Source organism: Enhydra lutris, unplaced genomic scaffold, assembly GCF_002288905.1.
Source record: "Enhydra lutris kenyoni isolate GAN:26980312 unplaced genomic scaffold, ASM228890v2 scaffoldscaffold73, whole genome shotgun sequence".
Lineage (NCBI taxonomy): Eukaryota > Metazoa > Chordata > Mammalia > Carnivora > Mustelidae > Enhydra > Enhydra lutris.
The window spans coordinates 3,543,521-3,570,634 of NW_019154157.1; the positions used below are offsets into that span (position 1 = coordinate 3,543,521).

Sequence of the window (27,114 nt, forward strand, 5' to 3'; positions counted from 1 at the left end):
GATGCGGGACTCGATCCCAGGACCCTGAGATCATGACCTGAGCCGAAGGCAGAGGCTTAACCCACTGAGCCACCCAGGCGCCCCTCTTTACTTTTTTTTAAAAAAAAAACTTGTTATTTTGAGATAATTTTAGACTCAGTAGAGTTGCAGTAATAGAGTTCTCATGCTCTTCATCCAGCTTCCCCTGATGTCAGCATATTACTTAACTGCCGTGTAAGGATCCAAACCAGTGTTAATTTTACTGGTATAATGTTATTAATTAAGCTACAGATTTTATGCAGGTTTCCCTAGTTTTTCCGCTAATGTCCTTTGTTCCAGGATCCAGTGCAGGATCTCACATTGCATTTGGTTGTCTTGCCCCTTCCAGGCAGTGATAGTTCCTCAGTCTTTGCTTATCTTTCATTACCTTTGCAGACAAGGTCTATTATGTAGAAAGATTCAGTTTGGGTTTATCTGGTCCTTTCTCCTGATTAGACTGAGGTTATGGGTTTGGGGGAGGAATACCATAGACGTGGTGTTCATCATCACATCATATCAGGGGTAAATGGTGTCATTCTGTCTTACTACTGATCATATGAACCTGGATCCATTTGATCACTTCCTTTCATAATGTATTTGTAAGAAGCAGCTAAGTCCAGCCCACACTCAAGAGGTGGGAAATGAAGCTCCCCGTCATGGAGAGAGGAGTTGCAAAGAATTTGTTCTTCCTTTTCAACTCAGTATGAAATTAACTTTGAGTTTTTGTTTTTTTACAGTAAAAGCTCTTAAAACCCTTGCTGACTTTCTGTTCCCTAACACTATAAACTCTGCTCTCATGTTCAGATTGTACATGGTCTTCTTTTCCTCCTCCCCCTCCAGATGACAGCGTGCTTCACCTGACTTTCTACTACCTCATGAACCTCAACATCATGACAGTGAAAGCCAAAGTGACAACTGCCACGGAGCTGATCACCCCCATCAGTGCAGGGTATTGGGCAGGCGTGGCGGAGAGTGGGGCATGGGGGTTGTTATGAGAAGATCCTCAGTGTGGGCTGGTCTTGGTTCCTCACACTTGGAGGAGGTGCACGGCTGTGTTGATTTCTGTTGTCGTGTCCACATGGCCTAGGAGTCCTGGCACATCACTGGTATTTAGGAAGCACTAACTGACTTTAGTTGGTCCTCTTGCTACACAGCAGATGATGAAATGACTACAATGTATGGCAAATTGAGTAGGTGGGGCAGAGCTCCGCTTTTTATGAACAGTGGAAAAGCATGAATGGAGAAATGGAGTTTGGCAGACATTATTAGGTTGACAAATTTAGGCCGCCCTCTCCCTTTACTTTTTCTGTCCCAGGGTGCTGGGATTATTGCTTGACAGCTTAGCTCGGACCCAGATTGTTCTTACCTGGAGATGAGAGAAGATTTTGAGGAGGGTGAGTGGAAGCAGAGTAATCAAGGACACAGGTCGGGGATCCCCAGGAAGCCCCTGACTGCGGCAGTCTTGTTTCACAGCTAGGAGTGGGAAGAAGGGAGGAGGACCCAAGAGATCCTGGGGTTCAAATAGCCTCACTTACAAAAGCACTAGCCTGGCCTGGCAGTCCAGCATACTGAGTCCTCATGCTGGCTGTACAGAGACCATTGAGGAAGGAAGCACAGGTCTGGTGCCTGGTGGGCTGGGGCTCTTCCCATGGCTGTCTGGTGGTGCCTTGTCCCTGGGTTCTCTACCCTGCACTTACAGTCCACGCCCCCTTCAGGCTACAGCCCTGATCCCTATACTTGAGAGGGTTATTTGGTTACCCTAAGGCACTCTGGATTAAATTGACCCTATTCTCACCAGACCCCAGCAGAGGGAGCCCAGAGCATCTAGTTACACTGCCCAGCTAGAGCTCTCAGTCTGGCAGCTGGAGGCCATGGTGGAGCTCCTTGTCACCAACATTCTGCCTGCTTGCCTCTCAGACACCGTACCTACTAAGAACAGGGCTGCTGGCTGGCCTCGGTGCACACTTCCAGCTCCTCATAAAGCTCCACACGTGCCACAATGGGGGCAGTGCTGCCGACTGGTTACTAGCTGGGCTCTGAACTCCAGCCTGTCCTGTCTGCCACTTAGAGCTGTGTGTGCACCTTGAGCCAAGTGTCCTGGCCTCTGAGTCGGCTTCCTCACTCTGGTCGTTTAACTGTAATATCTCCTTCAAGGGTGTTTGTGAAGGACCAGGTCCAGTGCTCAGCATAGGTGAAGCACTTGATAAATGACAGCTGTGTTTATCATGAATTTGCTTAGCCCTTCACAGTAGCTTTACAAGGGGAGGAAACTGAGGCCTGTGTGACTGTCAGTGAAAGATGGGCTGTGGCCCCGGAAGAGGGAGGAGATGAGAAAGAAAGCACCACCCTGAAACTAGGATTATATCTTTATGGGCCTTCAGGTGTAGTTTAGCTCATCCCCCTGTTTTCTGGATGGAGAAACTGAGGTCCAAAGAGTATGTGACCAGTTATGGAAGCCCCAAGCCTCATGCTCTGGACTTCTAGCCTAGAGGCCTTTGCTCAAGTACAGGCTGCTTTGGCCCTTGGGGAAACCAGGCTGGTGTATGGTTCTATTTATTTATCTACTAAAACATAAGGATACTTTTTTTTCCCCCCAATATAATCATAGTCTCACACTAATTCCTTAGTATCACCCAATATCCAGTCAGAGTTCACATTACCTTGATTTTCTCGTACATGTTTTTTGTCGTTTTTGTTTTTGTTTTGTTTTGTTTTGTTTTGTTTTGTTTTTGTCGTTTTGTTTTTATATTGGGTTTTGAATCCGGATCTCTGTAAAGTCCAAGTGTTGCAATTGGGTGAGGCTTCTCTCAAGCTTCTTTTCAACCGAATGTCCCTGCCTTCTGTTCATTTGTTGAAGGGAATGGGTTGTTTATAGGTTTCCCTGGTCTGGATTTTTATGCTTGCATCCCTGCAGCACAGTTTAATGAGTTACTTCCTCCCTGTGTATTTCATGTAAATTAGATTTAGAGGCTTGATCAGATTTTATTTTGATTGTTTTGGCTGGGGAGACAGGGAAGCAAGACGACATCATAGATTTCGAGTATTTCCATCAGGAGGCATAGGTGGTTCTTTGTTTTTGTGGCATTAGCATCATTGGCAACCATTGCCAGAATCTATTTCATTAGGGAATTGATGTTCTTAATATAAACAATTTAACATTTAACCAACCTTGCTGAATATTCTTTAAGAAATTATTTTCCAGAATGATTTCCATTAGGGCATTTGACTAATCAGTTTTTCATTAAGCTATTAAACCATTTTTAATTATTTTGCAATTTTATTTTACCAAATTTTTAATCCTTTATTATTATTTTATAACAAAGATTTGAGTAATTGAGAATTTTTTGTTTCAGTGTTGTGGGGTTTTTTGTTTGTTTTTTGTTTTATGTTTTGTTTTGGTTTTGTTTTTGTTTTTTGGTCAGAGAGCCCAAAAGCAGGGGGAGCAGCAGGCAGAGGAAGAAACAAGCTCCATGCTGAGCAAGGAGCCTAATGTGGGACTAGAACCCAGGACCCTGCGTTCTTGACCTGAGAGCAGATGGTTAACCAACTGAGCCACCCAGGCATCCCAGTGTTTTTGGTTTTGCTTTTTTTTTTTAAGTAGACCCCGCACCCCACATGGAACCCATTGCAGGGCATAAAGTCACTACCCTGAGATCAAGACCTGGTTGAGATCAAGAGTTAGATCCCCAACTGAATGAGCCACCCAGGAGCCCCTTGGTGTTGTAGTTTTATGACTATATATAACCTCCCCTTTTATGTCCATTATTTTGTTGTCCTGAACCACATATTACAGATGTAATTTTGTCAAGAAGATTTGATTCTTCCATCAGGTTTTGTTAATTAGAAACCTTTATCATGCAGCTTTAGCTGTTTCATTCTATTAGTAGTAGTTATTAAATATTGGCCAAAAGACTGACAATTTTTTTAAAAAGATATATTTATTTATTGGAGGTGGGGAGGGGGTATAGGGAGACTGAGAGAGAGAATGTCAAGCAGACGCCCTGCTGAGTATGGAGCCCAATGTAGGGCTCAGTCTCATGACCTGAGACCACAACCTGAGCTGAAGCCAAGAGTCAGAGGCTCAACCAACTGAGCCACCCAGGTGCCCCAACAAAAAAAAATTTTTAAGATACTTATTTTTTTGAGAGGGGAGAGCATAGAGGGAGAGTGAGAGAGAGAAGGATGGGGCTTGATCCCAAGACCCTGAGGTAATGACCTGAGCCAAAGGCAGGCGCTTAATCCGACTGAGCCACCCAGGCACCCCAACAAATTTCTTTTTAAGATTTTATTTATTTGAGAGAGAGAGCATAAGTAGGGGGAAGGACAGAGGGAGAGGGAGAAGCAGACTCCCCACTGAGGAGGAAGCCTGATGCAGGGCTCAATCCCAGAACCCCAAGATCATGACCTCAGCCAAAGTCAGACACTTAACCAACTGAGCCACCAAGTTTCCCCCAAAGACTGACAATTCTTATTTATTTTCTAGTCAGTTCTACATGAAAGGCAGTGAAGGGGCAGAGATCTAGAGGAGGGCAGAAAGTCTGTAGGAGAGACAGGGAACAGGGAAGAGTCAGAAGCTGCCACTGTCCCATTGCTAAGTTCTTGAAGGTGTGCCAGGGCTCTGAGCAGCAGAATTAGCCCATTCTGCTAATTGAGTTGCTCCTGAGTTGCTCCTGTTGTGATACCTGGAAAGGTGAAGAAGAAGGAGAATCCCCCCCCCCCCGCCCCGCCCCCCACACTGGCTGAGGGAGAGAACGAGCCTTGTCCTTTGCGATTAGATTACTCCATTATCCTCCTCTTCTCCCCTCCCATTCCTTCTCCATTTGTCATGTTTAATTACAGGCTGTGCCCTAACCATTCCAGGTGGGTGGCAATGGCGCTATCTCTCTGCTTATAGCCCTGGGTCACCTTGTCTCCAGCACATGTGATAATGTCTTTCTCTGGCAACATAAAAGGGGACCTTTTTCTGTAAATAGCGTAAAATTTGGCCAAAGTAAGATAGACACACCATCAAAACTGCACACTTGTTCTTTTGGGGTAGAAAGGATTCTCGTCTGCTCTTAAGAAAATTGTGATTATTTTATCTCCAGTGTCACAGGGCTTTGCTGCCTTTGAGGTAAGGCCCTGGTCATCATATTACCTCGAAGGGATAGGGTTTTCAAAAAATTCGGTGCTTAGAACAACTACTGTCTTTGATCAGATAGTGCAAATCCCAGCTCCAGCACTTACGAGTAGTATGATCTTAGATGAGCCATATTGTTCAAAGCTTTGAGTTTCTCCTCTGTAAAATGAAAATGGTTATACTCCCTCCCTCATAGGGTTGTAGGGGTCTGGTGATCTCAAGTATAAAGGTCCATAGGAAGCATTCTGGAAATGGTAGCATGAACGTCAGTGATAGGTGGCATTACCATCCCCAGATCACCAAGTCTGCCTTGAGGCAAGGCATTGGCCAGAGTTCTCACTGCAGTCTTTTCACTTTGCCAGTGACTTGCTGTCTCCTGACTCAGTCTTGAGCTGTTTGTATCCAGGAGATCACGGAAAGAAAACTCCAAATCCAGCCAATCAGTATCAGTTTGATAAAGTCGGGTGAGTCAGCAGTGTCTCCTCCTCTCCCAGCCTCTCTGCTTTGGAGTGCCTCTGGCAGCTCACCATTTAGGGCCAGAGGCCTCTCAGTGGGGAGGGGAGACTATGGGGTGGGGTGGTAGTGTGGTTTTAAGAGAAGGGAATGCAGGGGCAAATGGAGGTCATGGAAGGGTGAGGAGGGGTGGAAGCATCAAACTTGGAAGACATAACATATGATATAATAACTTGGTTTATCATTTTAATTCTCTGAGGATTAAAAACTTTAAAAACATTTTAAAAATTGGTAGGCTGGTGAAAAGCTCAAGGGCACTGCCTTATTGAGATTTGCTTATGAGTTAGGATAGGAAGAGAAAAGCAAACATGGGAGAGGTGAAATTCACAGTAGGGAGGTGATGCAGTTTAGATCCTGGCTGTGAGTGGCTGAGCCTGCAGAACTAGCCCATTTTGAGGGGGTGAGGGGATAGGAAAGGCTGTATCCTGGGACCACTGCAGAAAGGACTTTTATTTATGTATGTATGTATGTATGTATGTATGTATTTAACAGTGAGAGAGATCACAAGTAGGCAGAGAGAGAGGGGGAATCGGGCTCCCAGCTGAGCAGAGAGCCTGATGCAGGGCTCTATCCCAGGACCCTGAGATCATGACCTGAGCTGAAGGCAGAGGCTTTAACCCAGCTGAGCCATCCAGATGCCCCTATAACATCTTTTTATGCTGTGTTCTTTTCTGCAGCATCCTGACTTTGAGAGACTACGTACTTGACCTAGGTCACCCCTATTTGTGGGTACAGAAGCTGGGTGGCCTCCACTTCCCCAAAGAGCAGCCCCAGGTGTGATCACTGATCCCTTCTCCTTGGCTGAAGATCTCTCCTTCCTCATATCCTGTGTAGACTCCAGAAAGGCTTCTGATGTCCTCTGGGGTTTTGAATGATCAGAATGCTTTCCATCCAGGCTATGATCTGTCCTCCCTCCACTCAGGATACTAAAATGTCTGAGGCCTACAAGTGTTTTGGTACCTTTTGCCTTCTCCCTGATCGTAGCAGCTCTCTTGATTATAACTTTGGTCCTTGCCTTGGGTACAGCAGGGCTCCAGGCTCTGCCATCCCTCAGCTTTATGTACAGAGATGCCAAAAATTAGGTGTCAACAGAATCCCAGGGGATGTGGCATCTTAGCAGAAGTCTTTCTCAAGAGGTGGCCACGCCTCTCAAGAACCTAGTAGTTTATATTGTTCCTACTGGAACTCAGCATCAGGCCTGTCACAGCAGGCAATTCCTGCAATTTCCGTAAGATATCTATCTCAGTGTGGGTGGTCCCGGCTGCCATAGGCAGGCGGGGCCTAGGAGAGAGGCAGTGCCTGGAGGAAGGGACAGAGCACCCAGGTGTGCTGCTCTCTGTTGTCCACAGCACACGGTGATTGCTGACCACTCGCTGAGCGCCAGCCACATGGAGACCACCATGAAGCTACTGAAGACCAGGGTGCAGTCCCGTCTGGCCCTTCACAAACAGTTTGCATCCCTGGGTAAGCTGGTGTTAGGTCTGTGGCTTAAGAGCCACTTGGACAACACAGAGACAAAGATAACTTATCCTTCATTCAGATTTCTCCAGTTCTGATGACACATCAGAGAGGGCTTGGTTCCTGGCTCTTGCTGAGCAGAGCTGGTGGCAGGGCCACTAGGGACAGCTACAGGCCCATCCATGCAGAGGTCTGAGCTCCCCTCAGGGCCATCATGGTTGTCCTAGCTCACAAAAGAGGCCCAAAGCCGTCTGGATGGTCCAAGATAGTGGACTGGTCAGGAACAACTTACTTTAGGTTAGCATATGTCAGCCTTTGGTGTCCATTCTACTGATACTTAGTAGAAGCCCAATTCATGCTTTGTAGACTTTACATTTAGCTTATTTGAGTACAGCTGTTCAGGAATCCACGCCCTCACCCCTCCCCTGAGACCTACTGAGCTAACGTCTTCCATGGTGAGGCTGAACCCCAGTGTTTTTCATAAGCTCTCAGGTGATTCTGATGAGCCATTGACCACAGTGGTGCCCTGTTGGATGTTTCTCCTCATTCACTAAATACTTGTCAAGGGCTTAACATGCATAAGGCACTTGTGGGATAGTGAGAGTTAAGGTCTTTCTGATCTGAAATAGTAACTCTCAGGAAAGGCATTGGGTTTCTGGGACCCATCTAGAGATCGTTCCCCTGTCAGGGAGCTCTTGCAATCTACGTGGACCCAGGTGTCCCCAGGGCAGCATTGCTTGTGACACGCTTGCTCCCCATCAGCATTGCTCCACTTGTTTTGTCCCGAGGTTGGATGATTTTCATCCTGGACAGTGTTTACTGTGTTGGCATATTTGCAGATTGAAGTGCCAGCAGGAATTTGCCCTGGAGCTGTTCTCTAGCTCTCCTCCCTTAAAAGAACTGACACACAACACTTCAGTCATTTCCTCCATCAAGGTCAGCTATGAAAACAACCCTCTTGGCTATTTGATCTAATTAACAGTCCCTGCTACAGAGACACTGTCACTGGTTCTGGCTGCCAGCGGGGGTTTTGTTTTGCTGACAATCATCTGCATTAAAGATAAAGCACCGTGAAAGCTGGTGCTAGGTCTGGCCACAAGCACTTAGCACCAGGGGAAGGTCAAGTGGTGCACCTGCAGTCCTAGCACGTGCTGACCAGGGTATCTACGGAATGCCTCCTGGACCTGCACAGCTGGCAGGGCAGTCTGAGCCCTCCAGATACTAGTAACCCTGTGTGGCACCTGATTGCTACCTGTGATACCACATATCTTGCTCTCTTTTAGAACATGGCATCGTACCAGTTACTAGTGATTGCCAGTACCTCTTCCCTGCAAAGGTTGTCTCCCGCCTGGTGAAGTGGGTGACGATTGCCCATGAGGATTACATGGTAAGTGGAGGAGGGCCAGATCACCCTTGCCATCCCAAAGATTCCTGTCACTTTTCAGCTCCTGCCCTTCCAGCAGGGGACTTGACTGGAGGATCTAGGAGTTCACTCCGCTGTGGTAACTTCTAGGAGCTGCATTTCACCAAGGACATTGTGGAGGCAGGACTGGCTGAGGACACGAATCTCTACTACATGGCACTCGTGGAAAGGGGCACAGGTAATTTCTTTTCTGATCATGGTAATAGACAAGGGGAGCTAGTAAGAATAAAACATTTCTGGGACACCTGGGTGGCTCAGTCAATTAATTGTCTGCCTTTGGCTCAGGTCATGATCCCAGAGCCCTGGAATCAAGTCCCACATCAGGCTTCTTGCTCAGTGTGGAGCCTGCTTCTCTCCCTCTGCCTATCTCTGTCCCTCTGACAAAATCTTAAAAAAAAAAAAAAAAAAAGGGAATAAAGCATTCCTGAGGGTTGCCCAAAGAAAGCAAAAGATCCTAGGATCCTGCCAGCGTGACATAGCAAATAGTAATGATTGGAAGATCCACCATTCAGTGAAGACTTGCTCTGTAACACAGCCATATCCACATTTTATCTCATTTAATCCTCATGCTGGGAGTGGTAATAAAGGTAGCCCCCGTTTTCCTTAAGTTTGCATGCCACCACTTTGCTTCTACAAAAAACCTACACGAATACCTGTTTCCATTAACTGAAAGAAAGGAGGATTTTCACTTTTACAAAAAAAGTCATTACTGTGCTAATGTAGGTCTTTTGTAAAAGTAAAGTGGCATTAATGCTCAGGATGTGGGGGATGCCCCTTTATTTATGCCCTTTGGGCTTAGGAAAGGGTTCATAGGAATGTTTTGCTTTTGGATAATAGGAGAAACCTATATTCCCATTTTATAGGCAAGCACACTGAGGCTCAGTCCCAAGTCTGACCTCTGAGCCTGAGCTCTTGGCCCTTTTCTTTACCATTCTCTAAAAGCAGGTACCTGTTCTTCCTCCTCTTCACAGAAGGGCTGACATGTTATTCTCAGGTTGTGAAGCGCAGGGTGGCAGGACCTTCCTCCCTCTCTGCGGTTCCTACACTCACTTTGGAGGCATCGCAAGCTATGATTTCTCACAGCTATCCTGGCATCTAATTTGCCAAGGCTTCCCGTGGAGCCAACCAGGTGCTGCCTCTGGAGCTGTTTTCTGGCTCTTGCCCTGGCAAGCCTGGCACTGCCCAAAGGATCTGACCCCTGTGGTTCTGTGGCTGCAGAGCTGGGGGATTGTCTGTGATTCTAAGCTAGTGGGAGAAACATAAGGAAAGGTTGCACTCTCTGTTGTTAGAGTTTCTCTACCCTGTGGTTTCTTCCCTTCTTTTTTATTCTGAGGAATTCTTTAATATTCTGAGGAAATTAAATATTTTAGATATAGTTGAGGTCCCCTTGCTTTATACTTCTTTCTCTCCCTCAGGATAGGTGACTACTATTTGGAATAGGGATTTGGAATTTGGAATTTGACCATTTTTTTGTACATTTGGAATTTGTACATTTGCTTCCCATTCTTCTCCCTTTAAGAAAATACTTTTACCTTGTCCCTAAATAACATAGAATACTGTTTTAAAAGGGTACAAAAAGGCACCTGGGTGGCTAAGTGGGTTAAGCCTCTGCCTTTAGCTCAGGTCCTGATCTCAGGATCCTGGGATGGGCTCTCTGCTCAGCAGGGAGCCTACTTCCCCCTCTTTCTCTCTGCCTGCCTTTCTGTCTACTTGTGATCTCTCTCTGTCAAATAAATAAAATCTTTAAAAAAATTTTATTTTAAATAAAAGGACACAAAATATGTAGTCCAAGACGTTTAATTTTTTTTAAAGATTTTATTTATTTATTTGACAGAGATCACAAGTAGGCAGAGAGGCAGGCAGAGAATGGGGGGGATGCAGGCTCCCCTCTGAGCAGAGAGCCCAATGTGGGGCTCGATCCCAGGACTCTGAATCATGACCTGAGCCAAAGGCAGAGGCTTAACCCACTGAGGTGCCCGAGTCCAAGAAATTTATAAAGCCCCAAGTGGGAAAAGTCACTGGTAGACATCACTCTGTTTCTTGGTTGAGCAGATGAAAGCTTGAAAGATAGTAAGTGTTCTAGATCCATCAGAGTGAATATGATAAATAAAATTTTCCTAAGATGCATTGAAGAATTTGAAAATTTAAGAGTGAAATTTAAATGAGTAAGTGGGCAGCAATTCTAAAAAATTTAAATCACTTTACAGCAGATCAGTTTGAAAACTGATGAATTAAAAACAAAAAAATTGAATAGAGATAAATCCAGGAATATATGCTGTTAGGACACAAGCAATATGGCAGCAGAGAAAGGACTTACTTTTTATTTTTAATTTTTTCATTTTATTTTATTTAAATTCTATTAATTATAGTGTATTATTAGTCTCAGAGGTAGACTTCAGTGATTCATCAGTCTTGTATATAATACTCAGTGCTTATTACATCACATGCCATCCTTAATGTCCATCACCCAGTTACCCTATCCCCCCACCCACCTTCCCTCCAGCAACCCTCAGTTTATTTCCTATACTTAAGTCTCTTATTCTTTGTCTCCCTCTCTGATTTCATTTTATTTTTCCCCCATTCCCCATGATCCTGTTTTGTTTCTTAAATTCCCAATATGAGTGAAATCATACAATTTTCTTTATCAGATAAAGAAAATTGTTCACTTAGCCTAATACTCTCTAGTTCCATTCACATCATTGCAAATGGTAAGATTTCATCTTTCTGATGAGTAATATTCCATTGTGTATATATATATACACCATGTCTTCTTTTTCCATTCATCTGTCAGTTGACATCTGGGCTCTTTCCATAGTTTGGCTATTGCAGACATTGCTGCTAAACATTGGGGTGCAGGTGCCTCTTTGGATCACTGTGTTTTTATCCTTTGGGTAGGACTCACTTTCTAATAAATGTGGTTGCAACTGTCAGGGAAGAATTGTCTTAATCTATATTCTCTTGTTCTCTGTTGTTTGAATTACTGGTGTGTTATAGTTCTTTTTCTTCCCCCCATAAATAATGAAAAAAGAATGGCATACTTCACCCATTGGTAGAAAGGGTAAATGTCCTGTGGAGAAATGCAAAGGCTGTCACCAGAGAAGAAAATGAATATATTAAAAAATACAACTTTTCAGGGGCACCTGGTGGCCCAGTCAGTTAAGCGTCTGCCTTCACTTCAAGTCATGATGTCAGGGTCCTGGGATCAAGCCCCGTGTCGAGCTCTCTGCTCAGCAAGGAGTCTGCTTCTCCCTCTCCCTCTACCCCTCCTCACTGCTCGTGCTTGCTCTCCTTCTCTCTCTCAAAGTCTATAAAAAAGAAATACAACTACTTCCTATAAGGAGTATGAACATAGCTTTGATATCAGACAGTTCTAGTTAAGCTCAGCACTGCTGCTTTGCAACTGTTTGATCCTAAGGAAGATTCTGTCAGAGCCTCGTTTTCTTTATATATAAAACGGGCATGTAATAATGGTACCCATCTCATAGAATCATTGGTAGGATGAAATAAAATGTGTGTAAAGAGTTCAACACAGTGCTTGGAATACAGTAAGTACTCTATCTGTTGGCTATTAAAAAGTTTCACATAACAAAATACCTAAAAAGAAAAGGAATAGAGTAGAGAAAATATATTTGATGTAATAGCTAGTACACAATATTGCTGGAAAGAAAAAACAGATAGCCTTCACATGGGAAAATCCTTAACTTGCTGGCCAAGAAAGAAATGCCAGTTAAAATAAACTTCTGTCAAAGGAGCAAATAAAACTTGGGCGGACCCAGTGTGGACCAGACTCTGGGGAGTCCACACACCTCTGCATCCTTGGAGGGACCAGAGTCACAGGACCTCACATTCTGCAACCTGACAGTTCTACTTAGGAGATTCTAGAACAAAAATAAAAGTACCAGAATGTGCTGTGCAACACTCGGATTAATACAAGACAGAGCTACTAGCCTCAGGGGCCCACTGGGGAGGGTCCATGACTGGCATACTCCGTCTCAGAACTGATTTTTCCTCCTTACTCCCTTCCCAGCCAAACTCCAGGCTGCTGTGGTGCTAAACCCTGGCTACTCCTCCATCCCACCTGTTTTCCAGCTCTGTCTGAACTGGAAAGGGGAGAAAACCAATAGCAACGATGACAATATTCGGGTAAGACCCTGCTGGAGGTGATGGAAAGAGCATGGAGAGCCTCTTGTGGGGGAGGGAGGGCCGGTGGCAGGACCTGCTGCAACTGAGAGCTTAGCCACTGGTCTAATTCGAGTGGACCGTGGGGCCTGCCAGGATTTGTAGAATTTGCTGGAGGCTTTTTGGTATAGTAGAAGAAAAAGCCTAGTGCCTAGCTTGGCGTCACCCCATTTTAAAATGGGGATACTATAAATCCTTGCTTTGAAAGGTTGCTGTCTTGGGCTTTGGTGGAAATGTGAATAAACTGGGAAGCATGGAAGTGTTGGAATGAGGTGGTGTGTGAGATTATTGTAGCTAGTAAATATCATTGTACCTGTTGATTTGATTCTGTAGTGGCCTTCTGGCCATGGATCATGTTTTTAATGCTAATATCTTCTGACTTAGGTCTTGAGATTTTTTCTCCACACACCTCCATCTTCTTGGCTGTGAGAATGTTGGCTAGGGAAAGTTACAGGTCAGAATCAGGAAGACGCTGTTGTCCTGAGCCTGAGGATAAACCCATCTGGTTTGATCTGGTGTGACCTAGCTCCTATAGAGGCCTGGCTACTGTTCCTGTGGAGCTGTCAGACCCAGTTAGTCTAAAGGTAGTGCTGAGTTTCTGGCTTTCCTTCTCCTTAGGCCATGGAGAGCGAGGTCAACGTTTGCTACAAGGAGCTGTGCGGCCCCCGGCCCAGCCATCAGCTCCTGACCAACCAGCTGCAGCGCCTGTGTGTGCTGCTAGATGTCTACCTGGAGACTGACAGCCACGATGACAGTGTGGAGGGGCCCAAGGAGTTTCCCCAGGAGAAGATGTGTCTGCGGCTTTTCAGGTGAGGGGACGGGTGGGAACACTGGGGCTCTGGAGGTGTCCAGCCCTGCCTCTCTCAGGGACTCAGGGCAGAGATCAGACCTGGCATGGAGGGCGTGCTCGTACTCACGTGTGCTTGTCTCTGTTCACAGTGGAAATAAAAATTCTGTAGCCAGATTTTCTGAGGAGGGCTTTCTCCCTCTTTCCTGAAACCCACTTCCTACAGCTGATCCAGCTGTTCTTCTCGAGCACCCCTGAAGGTGGGCCACCCACTGAGTGAGCCCCACCAGAATCAAAAGGATTTAGCTAAACTTCCTGTGCTTCTTTTGGAAAACAACATGGTTTGCTTTTTATTGTCCAAATAAGCTTTTAAAACTACATAAAGTGGGCGCCTGGGTGGCTCAGTGGGTTAAAGCCTCTGCCTTCAGCTCAGGTCATGATCCCAGAGTCCTGGGATCGAGCCCCACATCGGACTATCTGCTTGGCAGGGAGCCTGCTTCCCTTCCTCTCTCTCTGCCTGCCTCTCTGCCTACTTGTGATCTTTCTCTCTGTCAAATAAATAAATAAAATCTTAAAAAAAAAAAAAAAAAAACTACATAAAGCCCCACCAGTCCCAGAGTCTGCCATATTCTTCCTGGGATGCTCCCGAGTCTATGAGAATGGCAGCTCTAGGCAGTTGGGCATCATGGAAGGAACCAGTTCTGAGGTAAGACAAAATAATAAGTACAGATCATTGCTTTGCTGCTCACCAGCTGTGTGATCTTATCAGAATCACTTTAGCTCTGGACTTATTTCCTAAAGGCTGACATGGAAGTATATTGTCTGGCTCGTGGTGAATTAGAGATAATTCACATAAGCTATGAGAACGGTTCCTGGCACAGATAGGGCTCACAAAATGCCATTAGGTCCTGATGACTTGGTGTTCAGTGTGTCTGTGCTCATGGCACTTTTAGCTACTTTTCTTTTCACTTTGGTGAGGTCCTTTCTCTCCCTTTTATCCCTTAACACATGTTCTTGTTCTTTTTTTGTTTTGTTTTGTTTGTTTATTTATTTGACAGCACAAGCAGAAGGAGAGGGAGAAACAGGCTCCCCACTGAGCAGGGAGCCCGATATGGGGCTCTATCTCAGGACCCTGGGATTACAACCAGAGCCAAAGGCAGATGCTTAATTGACTGAGCCACCCAGGCACCCCACATGTTTTTGTTCTTAAAGAATCAATTTCAAAATTCCAGAGTCCATGCTGTTAGGCATCCCTTCCCTTTTGAGCAAGCAGCTAGGGAGGAATGGTGTCCGGGAGAGAGGAAGGGCTATAATCTGTTTCTAATTGGGGCATCCCTGCATTCCCTGTCAGTCTAAAGGTCCCTTACCTGCCCCTCACCTCAGATAGCCAGTCCCAGCACCTGGAAGCTGTGCCAGCATCCTCCTCCCTCCATCTGGCACCTCCACCTGGCCTGGTTCTTCATGTTATCTGATAATAACCAGTTCCAGCCCCCAAGTGGCTGCTGGAAGACGGAGCTGGCGGCTAGATGTTGGTAGCTTCTAGGACTTGCTCTCCCTAGTGAGTCTGTGTGAGAACTCTGTTCTTCCCACCCTCCCTACCTGCTGTAACACATTTCGAGGGTGGGAGCTCTCACACGGCCAGTGTTTATTTGCTGTTACCTAATGGTTCCCGAAGGATCCGTTTCCTGTAGTGCTTTTTGTCACCCAGGCAGAGGTCCTCCATCAGGGCATTCTGGGTTGGTGCTGCTTTGGCTACTCAGATCCAGTTAACCCCATGACTGGAGAGATGCAAGTTTCTTGGCCTAGAGTCCAGCTGACCACTGGTATCAGGCCAAGGGACTGGGCTGCAAAGTGCTGGCCTGGCAGCGGGAGACAGGAGGTCTAGTTCTGCCTGCGGCTGGCTACCTTCAGACTGTGGGTTCTCCATTAGCCATATGCCTAGACTTGCCCAGGTGATTCTGTGCCCTTGTGATGTTGGGAATATATGTCATTATGGTTATGAGCAAGGACTTTGGGCCCAAAAAGATGTGGGTTCACATTGCAGTTCCAGCCTATGTGATGAGGGTCTACACTTAGCTGCCTGAGCTTCAGAGTCCTCATTGGTTAAAAACAAAACAAAACAGCATCCACCTCAGGTATTGTAGGGAAGATGAAATTAAACGAGATGTAGTGTGTAAAGTGCCAAATACGATGGCACGCAGAGTAAGCCCTCATTTAAGTAAGTGGTTGCATCGGTGTTGGAATAAAAACCTTCTTTCTCTCATCTCTGTAAACACACACACACACACACACACACACACACACACACACCCTTCAGACTGCTATCCAGGGTGTCACCTTTCAAGTTACCACTGAATGTCAACCATAGCAGACAAAAGTGGCCCTTTAGACGGACATCGTTCACTGTGGAGTTGGGTAGAAGAGGCCTGTTTGTGAAGTTTTGCCTGGTATCCCCAAATCCCTAGCATCATAGCTGAAGCGCCTTAGCTTCAGAGTGTTGAGGTTTTGGCCATGATTGTCAGGCTGCCTGTGGCCAGTAGGATTTAGTGTTAGTCCTGGTTTTGAAGTTGAGCTCGTTGCTTTCTGACGATAACATTCGGGCAGACAGTTTACCTCCCCGAGACTGTTTCTTCATCTGTAAAATCTATAAAATGGTAGAAATAGTATCTCAGAGGTAGTAGTATAAAGCACGTGGCTCGGGGCGCCTGGGTGGCTCAGTGGGTTAAACCGCTGCCTTCGGCTCAGGTCATGATCTCGGAGTCCTGGGATCGAGCCCCGCATCGGGCTCTCTGCTCTCTAGGGGAGCCTGCTTCCTCCTCTCTCTCAGCCTGCCTCTCTGCCTGCTTGTGATCTCTCTGTCAAATAAATAAATAAAATCTTTAAAAAAATAAAAATAAAAAAATAAAGCACGTGGCTCTTGGCAGACACTTAGTGTGGATTCTTTTCACTCCTGCTTACACAGGAATCTCCCTGCAAAGGAGGATTTTAAGGTTTTTTCTTCATTTTTCTTACTATAAAAATTAAATAGGGGCACCTGGGTGGCTCAGTTGGTTAAGCATCTGTCTTTTGCGCAGGTCATGATCCTGGGCTCCTGGGATTGAGCCCCGCATCAGGCTTCTTGCTCAGCAGGGAGCCTGCTACTCCCTCTGCTTCACCCCCTGCTCCTGTGCGCTCACTCACTCTCTTTCTCCTCTCTTTCTTTCTCAGATAAACAAAATCTTTTAAAAAAGAGAGAGAGAGAAATATGTTTGGTGTTAAACATAAAAACATCAATGAGCAGTTTTGTAAAAACACTAAAAAGTGAGGGTCTCCGAAGTGCCTATTGTTGGTGAGGGCCTTTCCAGGTTTGTGTTCATGCATTTGCAAGCATACATTTTCGCCAAAACAGTATGACACCTTACATATTGTTTTACAGTTTGCTTTTCGTTCGTTTTTCACCTCCCAGCAGCTGCATAGTTTTCCCTTGTGCGGATGAATTGTAATTTATTTTGTCAGCCCAAAGGGCATGGTATTAACTAATCTCCCTTCTCCTGTTTCTTTAGGGGCCCCAGCAGGATGAAGCCGTTTAAATATAACCATCCGCAAGGATTCTTCAGCCATCGCTGACCTTCCACTCAGCCTGTTGTTCCCTGCCATGACCAAAGTGCTATGCCTCTACCTTCTGCTTTGGCCCACATGTGGCTCTTGATAGTCTCCAAAGACAGGTTTTTTTATTTCTAGCTTATTAAAGTGTCACTTGACCAAGTGGCCTTTGTCTTGTGGCTTCCTGTAGACGACGGGGGTGGATTTGCAGTCTGGAAGGGCAGTTGGGGACCACAGCATAGTGTAAAAGAGTTTTCGTGGACTGGCTTTCTCTAGGTGGCCAAGAAAAGCAGAATGCAGAATATTCTGAGTCTGTAGAAAGATGCTGCCCTCTTATCCCCACTCATCTTTCTTGTTCTTGCTTTGGGAGGGCCTCATTATTTTGGTGTTTATTACCCTAAGTCCCTGCTGTTAGAATGTGGCAGGGAAAGCCCAAGTGAGCATAGCCCAAAAAAACAAAAGTTCTTTCCCTTCCCCTCTCTCCCTCCACTAACTTCAGTACCTTCATTGGCCAGATTCTCTCTGATTGTTGGATTTTATAAACATCTGACTGTGCAGCACAAAGAGAAGACAGGTACAAGGAGTAATTGTAAATATTGCACCATTGTGTGAAGTCAGTGAGAATGGTCTTGGAGAATGACAAGTAGAGCCACCATCTAATGAGGCTCTGGCAGAGTGAGACCAGGAGCCATTTGAAGAGAATCTTCATGGTGAGGACATGATAAGTGCCTCAAAAATAATGGTTCGACTCTCAGGGAATTAAGAGAAGTCCGAGGAAAATCAATAAAACCCTCTAAAATATTTTCAAAATAACCTCCTTTATAATTCTGCAAAAGTCAAAGTGAAGGATGGCATAAAGTGTTCTTGGACAGTTTTGTCAGAAAAATTATTCCCCATCTCCTCAAAAAAAAAGTCAGTTTTCAATTCATTATTTAAGAAATAAGATATAAAGCTGGAAAATATTTCAGAATTACTACAGGCGTACCTGGGTGGCTCAGTCAGTTGGGCATCTGTCTTCGGCTTGGGTCGTTATTGAGATTGAGCCCAATGTCCAGCTTCCTGTTCAGCAGGGAGCCTGCTTCTCCCTTCCCTCCCCGCCCCCCCGCTGCCGCTCTCACTATCTCTTTCCCTCTCTCTCCCTTTCTCTCTCAATTAAAATATTTTAAAAAGAGAGAGAATTATTACATACTTGGGGCACCTGGCTGGCTCAGTCAGAACAGCATGCAACTCCTGATCTCAGGGTCATGAATTAGAGCCCCAAGCTGGGTGTAGAGATTACCAAAATAATAATAATAATAATAAAACTAAAAAAAGAATTATTATAAGGGCATGTGGGTGGCTCATTGGGTTAAGCCTCCGCCTTTGGCTCAGGTCATGGTCTCAGGGTCCTGGGATCAAGTCCCACATCAGGCTCTCTGCTTAGCAGGGAGCCTGCTTCCCCTTCCCCCTCTGCCTACTTGGGATCTCTCTCTCTGTCAAATAGATAAATAAAATCTTAAAAAAAAAAAAAGGAATTATTACATACATCTAAGAATGATCTATAAAGTTTTTAACTACCAGATGAAAATCTACAAAATCTACTCTTGTAGCCATTTTTAATGTATATAAAGTTTATTTTTGTGAGTTTTTTTTTTTTTTTAAGATTTTACCTATTTATTTGTAAAAAGAGAGAAAGATCCAGTGAGCACAAGCAGGGGGAGCAGCAGACAGAGGGAGAAGCAGGCTTCCTGCTGAGCAGGGAGCCTGATATGGGACTCGATCCCAGGACCCTGTTATCATGACCCGAGCCGAAGGCAGATGCTTCACCAACCAAGCCACCCAGACGTCCCAATTTTTGCGATAGTCTTGATCAAGTGGCTTTTTTCTCCCACAGTATACTTCGAACTTTGTTCCCCATTATTGGACTTCTGCTGATTTTCCTTGGATAATATGGGCATCTGGTATAAGAATTGTTTCCTCCTGTTCTCTTGGCTGATCACTGAGCATGCCAGTGGTAAGGATTTCCTGAGAAAGAACTAGGAGACTCCTGGGACTGCCAGGCCCTTCATTTTATAGATGGAAGCCTGAGCCCTTGAAAAAAGGAAAATGTCACCTCTGGTGGCTCTTTTAATGACTGCCACTACCTCTGCCTGTCCTCGGCCCACATCATTCTTTTGAGTTCAGAGGTAGAGACTTTTCTGCCCAGTGATCCTCGAATTTCAATATGTGTGAATCCCCCATCCCAGGAAGAAATTAACAGATTCCCATGCCTCACTGTAATATTCGGTCTCCGTTGAACTAAGATGGGCACAGGAAGTGAAGTATATTTTTAACGAGCTCCCCAGGTGCACGTTGCCCTAGTCTCTTTTTGGAAGTGGTTGTACTTTCTTCCCTTCTTTCATTTTTCTTGGTGACTCCTCATAGAACGCAGAGGGCCCAATTCTTTGCAAGCAGCTCCCCATCTTCTGTCTTGGGTACCTTGGGCAGCAGTGTGAACCTCCTTCTGTGTGCTTCTTTCTTTCCACATAGTGTGATCTCTTTGTCTTTTTCCTGACCTACTTGCCTGGACTCTGTCCCTGCCAGCATCCCCTTGGTCTGGCCACCTTCAGGCCCTGTGTCTCACCGCCTGTGCTGAATAAGATTGAAATAGGGTCTAAAAATAGTTCCTTTAATGGCCCTGCATTGCAGCCTCTACTGTTCTTGGCTGGAAGACAGCCAAACTGACTCAGCACAAAAGCTTGCCTCCGACAGCTGGGACAAGGTTGCAAAGATGGCTTGTGAGCAGTGGGGAAAGGCTCTGCTTTCTGGGCAGGGGATGTCAGAGTCTGTCACCCTTCAGAAGAAATTTTCCCTCTTCAAAGGAGCTGGCTGAACAAAGGAATCCTTTGGCTGTAAGGAGAAGTGTTTTCAAACTAGTGAGAAGCCCAGGACAGTCCAGCCCATTTGAGCTACTTAAAAGGCACTTGTGCTTCCAGTCAGCAGATTAGGAGAAGAGTCTCTTGGGAAGACCTTGAAGCTTCCTCAACCAAAATTGGCCTTGGCCTTCCCTGCGGCACATCCCAGAGAGCAGTCCCTTTCTGTCATCCTTCCACACCTGGGACCCAGCCTATGTTTCATATCTATCTTAACCTTTTTATTATTTTTTTAATTGAATTGAATTTTTTTAAAGTAATTTTTATGCCCAACCATGAGGTTTGAACTCACCACCCCAAGTTTGAGTCACATGCTCTACTGACTAAACCAGCCAGGTGCTTCTCCTAGCCTTTCTTTTTTTTTTAATTTTTTTATTTTTTATTTATTTGACAGAGATCACAAGTAGGCAGAGAGAGATGGGGAAGCAGGCTCCCCGCTGAGCAAAGAGCCCAATGCGGGGCTCGCTCCCAGGACCCCGGGATCATGACCTGAGCCGAAGGCAGAGGCTTTAACCCACTGAGCCACCCAGGTGCCCCTCTCCTAGCCTTTTTAAAGCTACCATTCATGTTCTTGGTTTCTTAGTATATGCTAGTCTCTCCTTTATTTTCTTCCCAACTTGCTCTCTCCTCTTTTCTCTACAAATAAATCTAAAAGCCTCTTTTTATTTTAAGGGTGTTCCTGCTGATCAGTGTGGGGAAAATGGCTAAAAGTCCTATCCATGGGAAGGAGCAGAGCTGCCAGACTGCCAAAGGAACTTTCTCCCTGTCCGTAGCCCCACCTCTGTCCTTTCCATGGTGTTCAGCAGACTCTGTTGAGAACAGGTGTAAAGCATCTATTTTGGGTCAGGCCTGGTGCTAGTCACAATTTTCCATTCACTGTCCTATTTAATTATAACAGACTACCAAGAATACACAGTCCCTTTGTTTTTACAGATGAGAAAACTGAGGCTCAGAGGGTTAAATGACATGTCCATGCCCACCGGCTTTCTTGAGCTGCACACCCAAGATGAGCTCTCAACAGGTCTATCTGCCTCCAAGACTTTCCTTTTTCTAAGAACAGCTCTGGGCCCAGCATAGTTTCAGACTGGCAGTCTTGCTGGGCCATTTGTCCATTTCAGCAACACAAGTACACCAAGAGCACTGTGGTGATCAGGAGTTATAGCTTAGGGGCACTTGGGTGGCTCAGTCAGGTAGGTGTTGCCTTGGACTTAGGTTATGAACTCAGGGTCCTGGGATTGAGCCTGCTTCTCGGTCTCCCTCTGCTATTCACCCTGCTCGTGCACTCTCTCAAATAAATAAATAAAATCTTTAAAAAAAAAAAAAGTACAACTTAGTGTCAGGCTAACCTATCAGGTCCTTGTTCCACACTTGAGCAACTTGGGCAGGTTGCCGGACTCTAAGCTTTGGGGGGGGGGGGTCCCTGCCTGCAGCTGGGAGTGGTTGTAGGGATTAAGCATCAATTTAGCACCATGCCCAGCACCTAGCATTATTCACCAAAGGGGAGGGATTCTTTTTTTTTTTTTTTTTTTTTTAAAAGATTATTTATTTATTTATTTATTTGACAGAGATCACAAGTTAGCAGAGAGGCAGGCAGAGAGAGAGGGGGAAGCAGGCGCCCTGCTGAGCAGAGAGCTCGATGCAGGGCATGATCCCAGGACCCTGGGATCATGACCTGAGCTGAAGGCAGAGGTTTTAACCCACTGAGCCACCTAGGCACCCCAAGGGGAGGGATTCTTATCCTTGCCCTCCCAGTTTCAGCCTGGAGAAAAGGCCTCTTAAATGAGGAAGGCCTTTGCTACCTGGTGTGCCATTCCCTGGCCAGAGGGCTCCCAGACTGTGGAAGCCCACTCTCTCTGGTCCAGTCCCTCCTTGCCAGCAGCACTTTCATCAGTTGTGGCTAAGAATGGAGGTTAGAGAAGTAGAAGCCAATGGAGACCTGCTCCTCAACTGGAGCCGTGCTCTCATTACCTGTTATTAGGCCAACCACAGCCCATTAACCACACATCTGTTCCCTGCTGTCTATGGGCCTATGTCTTGGTTCCCACCAGATGGTCACCTCAACTTCCTGGGCTCTTGCCACACCCTCTTCTAACTTGGCTTTCTCACTACCTTCATGGATGACCTAAATGAAAGGAAACAGCAACACTACCTGGTGGTAGTGTTCCACCTACCTTGGAGGCTGGGGGAAGACCCACAGAGTGTATTTGTGCAATAAAAATATTTTAAAGATGGACCCAATCTAGGGTGCCCGGGTGGCTCAGCTGGTTAAGCGACTGCCATTGGCTCAGGTCATGATCCTGGAGCCCCAGGATCCAGTCCTGCATCCTGCTCCCTGCTCAGCAGGGAGTCTGGTTCTCCCTCTGACCCTACCCCCTCCTGCTTTCTCTCAAATAAATAAATAAAATCTTAAAAAAAAAAAAAAAAGACTAGACCCAATCTAACAAGTTGAGATATAAAGTCCTACATGAAGGACCCAAAACCAGTCACAGGACCAGTACAGTATTTATTTCCTACTGTATACAGAATAAACACTCCTGGGCTGGGTGTTTTGTATTTTCCAATCTCCTATGTATTTATTTGTTATCTCACAAAAATTAGACCATAGTGTACAAAATTCTTAATTTGATTTTTAGAATAATAACTCATTCACAAGTTTCATAAAACCAGAAAGCATGAAAAGTGAAAGTACAGTGAAAGGTTTTACTGTCAATCTTATCCCCGACCTGCCTAGTTCCTATCTCCCTCAATAAGCAATCAACTTGCTTACTTTCTTTTGTATCCTTTCAAATTCTGTAAGCAAACACAAATTATTTTTCCATTTCTTTGTAAAATATCATACTACATACATTGTTCTGCCCCTTAATTTTTTTCATATCTTAGACATTCTTCTGTATCAGTGCAGATATAAAGAGATTCCTCATTCTTTACAACTGCATACTATTCCATTCAATGGATGTACCATAATTTATTTTGTTTATTTTAAAATATTTTATGTATTTGACAGAGCGTAAGCAGGGGAAGGGCAGAGGGAGAGGGAGAAGCAGACTCCCTGCTAAGCAGGGAGCCTGACACAGGGCTCAATCCAAGGACCCTGGAATCGTGACCTGAGCCGAAGGCAGATGCTTAACAGACTGAGCCACCCATGCTCTCCTTGATACATATTTTTTAAACAAAAAAGAATTTATTGACTCAAGTGACTAAGAAGTTCACTGGATGACTTCAGGCACAACTGAATTCAGCTGTTTATTTTTTATATTTTTTAAAGATTTCATTTATTTATTTGACAGTGAGAGAGCATAAGCAGGCAGAGCAGCAGAGGGAGAGGGAGAACCAGAATCCCCGCCGAGCAGGGAACCTGACACAGGGCTCCGTCTCAGGACACTGGGATCATAACCGGAGCCGAAGGCATTCGTTTAACCAACTGGGCCACCCAGGTGCTCCTAATGTGTCTGTTTAAATGGTGTCATTGGGACTTAAACACTAGCAGTAATTCCAAGGTGCTTTCTTCGCTGTTGTTTATTCTCAGGGTGGCCTTTGGCAGAGCTTCTCTCCACCAGTAGCTTCTACAGTAGTATTGGAATTTCATTGGATAGACTTGCATCACTTGTAAATCTCTGAACTAGTCACAGAGGCCAGGGGACAGTATATGATGGGCTGTGTCTGACACATGTATATCTCTGGGTCCTGGGTCCATGGACACCCAAACCACATGGCCTATATTAGGTTTCTGTGGGTGTTGTAACAATTTACTACAAATTTGGTGGCTTAACACAACACAAATTGATTCTCTTAACTATTCTGGAAGCCAGAAGTCTGAAATCAATTTCACTGGGCTAAAGTCAAGATTTGGGTACAGATAGGGCTGGTTCCTTCTGCAGTCTCAAGGACAGAATATTTCCTTGCTTTTTCCAGCTTCTAGAGTTGGCTTGTGGTTCATTCCTCTATCTTGAAAGTACGTCACTCCAGTCTCTGCTTCTGTCATCACATCACTTCCTCCTCCAACTCTGACACCTGTTCCGTCTAGTAAGGAGCCTTGTGATGACAGTGGGTCCAACTGGATAATCCAGGATAATCTCCCATATCAAAATCCTTGATTTAATCACATCTACAAAGTTTTTTATGCCATACATGGTAACATTCACAGGTTCCAGGGATTAGGACATAGATATCTTTGGAGGACCATTATTCACCGTATTGCATGGCCTCAGTGGGGAAGGTGTGGTTTCTCTTTTCATCAGAAAAAGAATGGAGGCTAGAGAAGTAAAAGCTAATGGAGACCCACTAAGATGGAACATGTAACATATTTCATTATGCAACCTTTTGTGTTTTACTCTTCAATGCTTGTTTTCTCACTAGACTCATACTCCAGAAAAGGCAGAAACACACTTCTGTTTTGCTTGCCTCTACATCTCTTGGGCCTTACACAAGGTTGATACACAACAGGAGATCAATAAATATTTCTTGAATGAATTAATACATGAAGTTTATTTTTTTTAAGATTTTGTTTATTTATTTGACAGAGATCACAAGTAGGCAGAGAGGAGCAGAAAGCCCCATGTGGGGCTTGATCCCAGGACCCTGAGATCATGACCTGAGCCAAAGGCAGAGGCCTAACCCAATGAGCCACCCAGGTGCCCAATACATAAAGTCTGTTAAGAGAAGATTAAAGTGAAATGTTCAATTTAGTAAGTAAACTCAGGTTTGGGACAGCAAGAAAAGCAGAAAGCTCTTTTTATAATCATTATTAATGCACTTTATAAGGCTGACATATATGATTGTTAAAGAATCTTCAGGCTTTAGTGAAAACCAAGGAGCAAAAACACCTCCTTCCCCCTATCTTCCTTGTGGTTGGTATTACAACCTTCAGGATAGACTATTCCCAGAAAGAAGCCAGGCATAAAAGGTCATGTATTGTATGATTCCATTTATATAAATGTCCGGAATACATAAATCCATAGAGACAGAAAGCAGAGTAGTGGTTATCAGGAAGCAGGGGTGGGAGGAATGGGAAAGACTGCTTAATGGGTAAGGGGTATCCTTCTGGAACTAGATAGTGGTAATTGGTTGCACAACATTATGAATGTACTAAATATCACTAGTGGTGAATTTTCTGTGTATTTTGCCACAGTTTTTTAAATCTATTGAGGTGTAATTCACATGGCATAAAATTAACCATTTTAAAGTGAATCATTCAGTGATTTATTGCTTTCCTTATATTACCATCATTTCTGGGATAAAGCCTACTTGATGATGGTGTATAATCTTGTTAATATATTGCTCAATCGTATTTGCATAGTATTTTGTTGAGGATTTTTGCATCTGCATTCGTAAGGGATATTATTCTGTGGTTTTGTTGTTCTTTGTCTGGTTTTGGTATAGGGTAATAGAGACCTCTGAGAATTAATTATGAATTATTCTCTCTTCTATTTTTTTTAAATCTGAGAAGGATTGGCATTAATTCTTTAAATGTTCGTTAGAGAATAAATGAAACAAGATGGGATCGGGAGGGAGACAAACCATAAGAGACTCTTAATCTCACAAAACAAACTGAGGGTTGTGGCGGGGGTGTGGGTAGGGAGAGGGTGGTGGGGTTATGGACATTGGGGAAGGTATGTGCTAAGATGAGTGCTGTGAAGTATAAACCTGGCAATTCACAGTCCTGTACCCCTGGGGCTAATAATACCTTATATGTTAACTTAAAATTTTAAAGATTTTTTAAAAATTAAAAAAAAAAACAATAAAAACAAACAAACAAAAATGTTTGGTAGAAGTCACTTTGGAAGCCATCTAGGCCTGAACTTTTCTTTGTGGGTAGTTTTGAAATTACTATTTTAATCTCTATTTGTGGCAGATCTGTTCAGATGTGCTATTTTTTTTCTTGAGTCAATTTCAGTAGTTTGTGTCTTTTAGGGAATTTGTCCATTTAATCCAAATTATCTAATTATTAGGCATGCAGTTGTTCACAGGATTTCCTTATAATCCTTCTTATTTCTCTAAGTTTGCTAACATATCCTCTCTTTCACTCCTGCTTTTAACAATTTGAGTGCTCTCTTTTTTCCTTCGTCAGTCTAACGAAAGTTTTGTCAATTTGGTTGATCTTTCAAAGAACCAACTTTTAGTTTCACTGATTTTTCTCTTTTTTTTAATTTTTACATTATTAAGTTCCACTCTAATCCTGCTTTGAGTTTAGTTTTCTATTTCCATCCTTCAAGTGGAAAATTAGGTTATCATTTTGAAAACTTTCTTCCTTTTAAATGTAGGCATTTGCAACTGTAAATTTGCCTCTAAGGAATTAGTTGAATCCCATAAGTTTCCATATGTTGTGTCTTTATATGCATTCATCTCAAAGTTTTTTTTTCCAATTTCCCCCATGGTTTCTTCTTTGATCTTTTGGTTATTAAGTATGTTGTTTAATTTCCATATATTTGTGAATTTTCTAAATTTCTTTATTTAAATTTCTTTAAATAAATTTTTGTTATTTCTGATTTTATTCCATTGTGGTCAAGAATAGACTTTGTCCTATTTCAATCTTTTTAAATTTTCTGAGGCTTGTTTTTGGCCTAATATATGGTCTGTCCTGGAGAACAGTTCATGTGCATTTGCATGGAATGTTCTATAGATGTCTACCAGGTCCCATTGATATAAATTATTTTTAACATTAAAAACTAGTTTTTGGGGTACTTGGGTGGCTCAGTCAGTTGAGCATCTGCCTTTGGCTTATGTCATGGTCTCGGGGTCCTGGGACTGAACCACTCTTCGGGCTCCCTGCTCAGCAGTGGGTCTGCTTCTCCCTCTTATTTAAATTTCTTTAAATAAATTTTTGTTATTTCTGATTTTATTCCATTGTGGTCAAGAATAGACTTTGTCCTATTTCAATCTTTTTAAATTTTCTGAGGCTTGTTTTTGGCCTAATATATGGTCTGTCCTGGAGAACAGTTCATGTGCATTTGCATGGAATGTTCTATAGATGTCTACCAGGTCCCATTGATATAAATTATTTTTAACATTAAAAACTAGTTTTTGGGGTACTTGGGTGGCTCAGTCAGTTGAGCATCTGCCTTTGGCTTATGTCATGGTCTCGGGGTCCTGGGACTGAACCACTCTTCGGGCTCCCTGCTCAGCAGTGGGTCTGCTTCTCCCTCTT

General features: G+C 44.2%; 1 protein-coding gene across 4 annotated transcripts in view; it reads left to right on the forward strand.

The window, feature by feature from the left end:
* Positions 1-17,244, forward strand: part of LOC111160010 (THO complex 5) — a 36,541-nt gene extending 19,297 nt beyond the window's left edge. For all 4 annotated transcript variants that reach the window (XM_022522775.1, XM_022522778.1, XM_022522777.1 and 1 more), the window contains 9 exons: positions 859-967; positions 5,500-5,601; positions 6,328-6,424; positions 7,000-7,114; positions 8,392-8,495; positions 8,622-8,709; positions 12,559-12,674; positions 13,329-13,519; positions 17,040-17,244. In XM_022522775.1, coding sequence (XP_022378483.1) covers positions 859-967; positions 5,500-5,601; positions 6,328-6,424; positions 7,000-7,114; positions 8,392-8,495; positions 8,622-8,709; positions 12,559-12,674; positions 13,329-13,519; positions 17,040-17,103 — 986 coding nt within the window. In that variant the 3' untranslated portion in view covers positions 17,104-17,244. The remainder of the gene's footprint in view (positions 1-858; positions 968-5,499; positions 5,602-6,327; positions 6,425-6,999; positions 7,115-8,391; positions 8,496-8,621; positions 8,710-12,558; positions 12,675-13,328; positions 13,520-17,039) is intronic.
* The last annotated feature ends 9,870 nt before the right edge of the window (positions 17,245-27,114 follow it).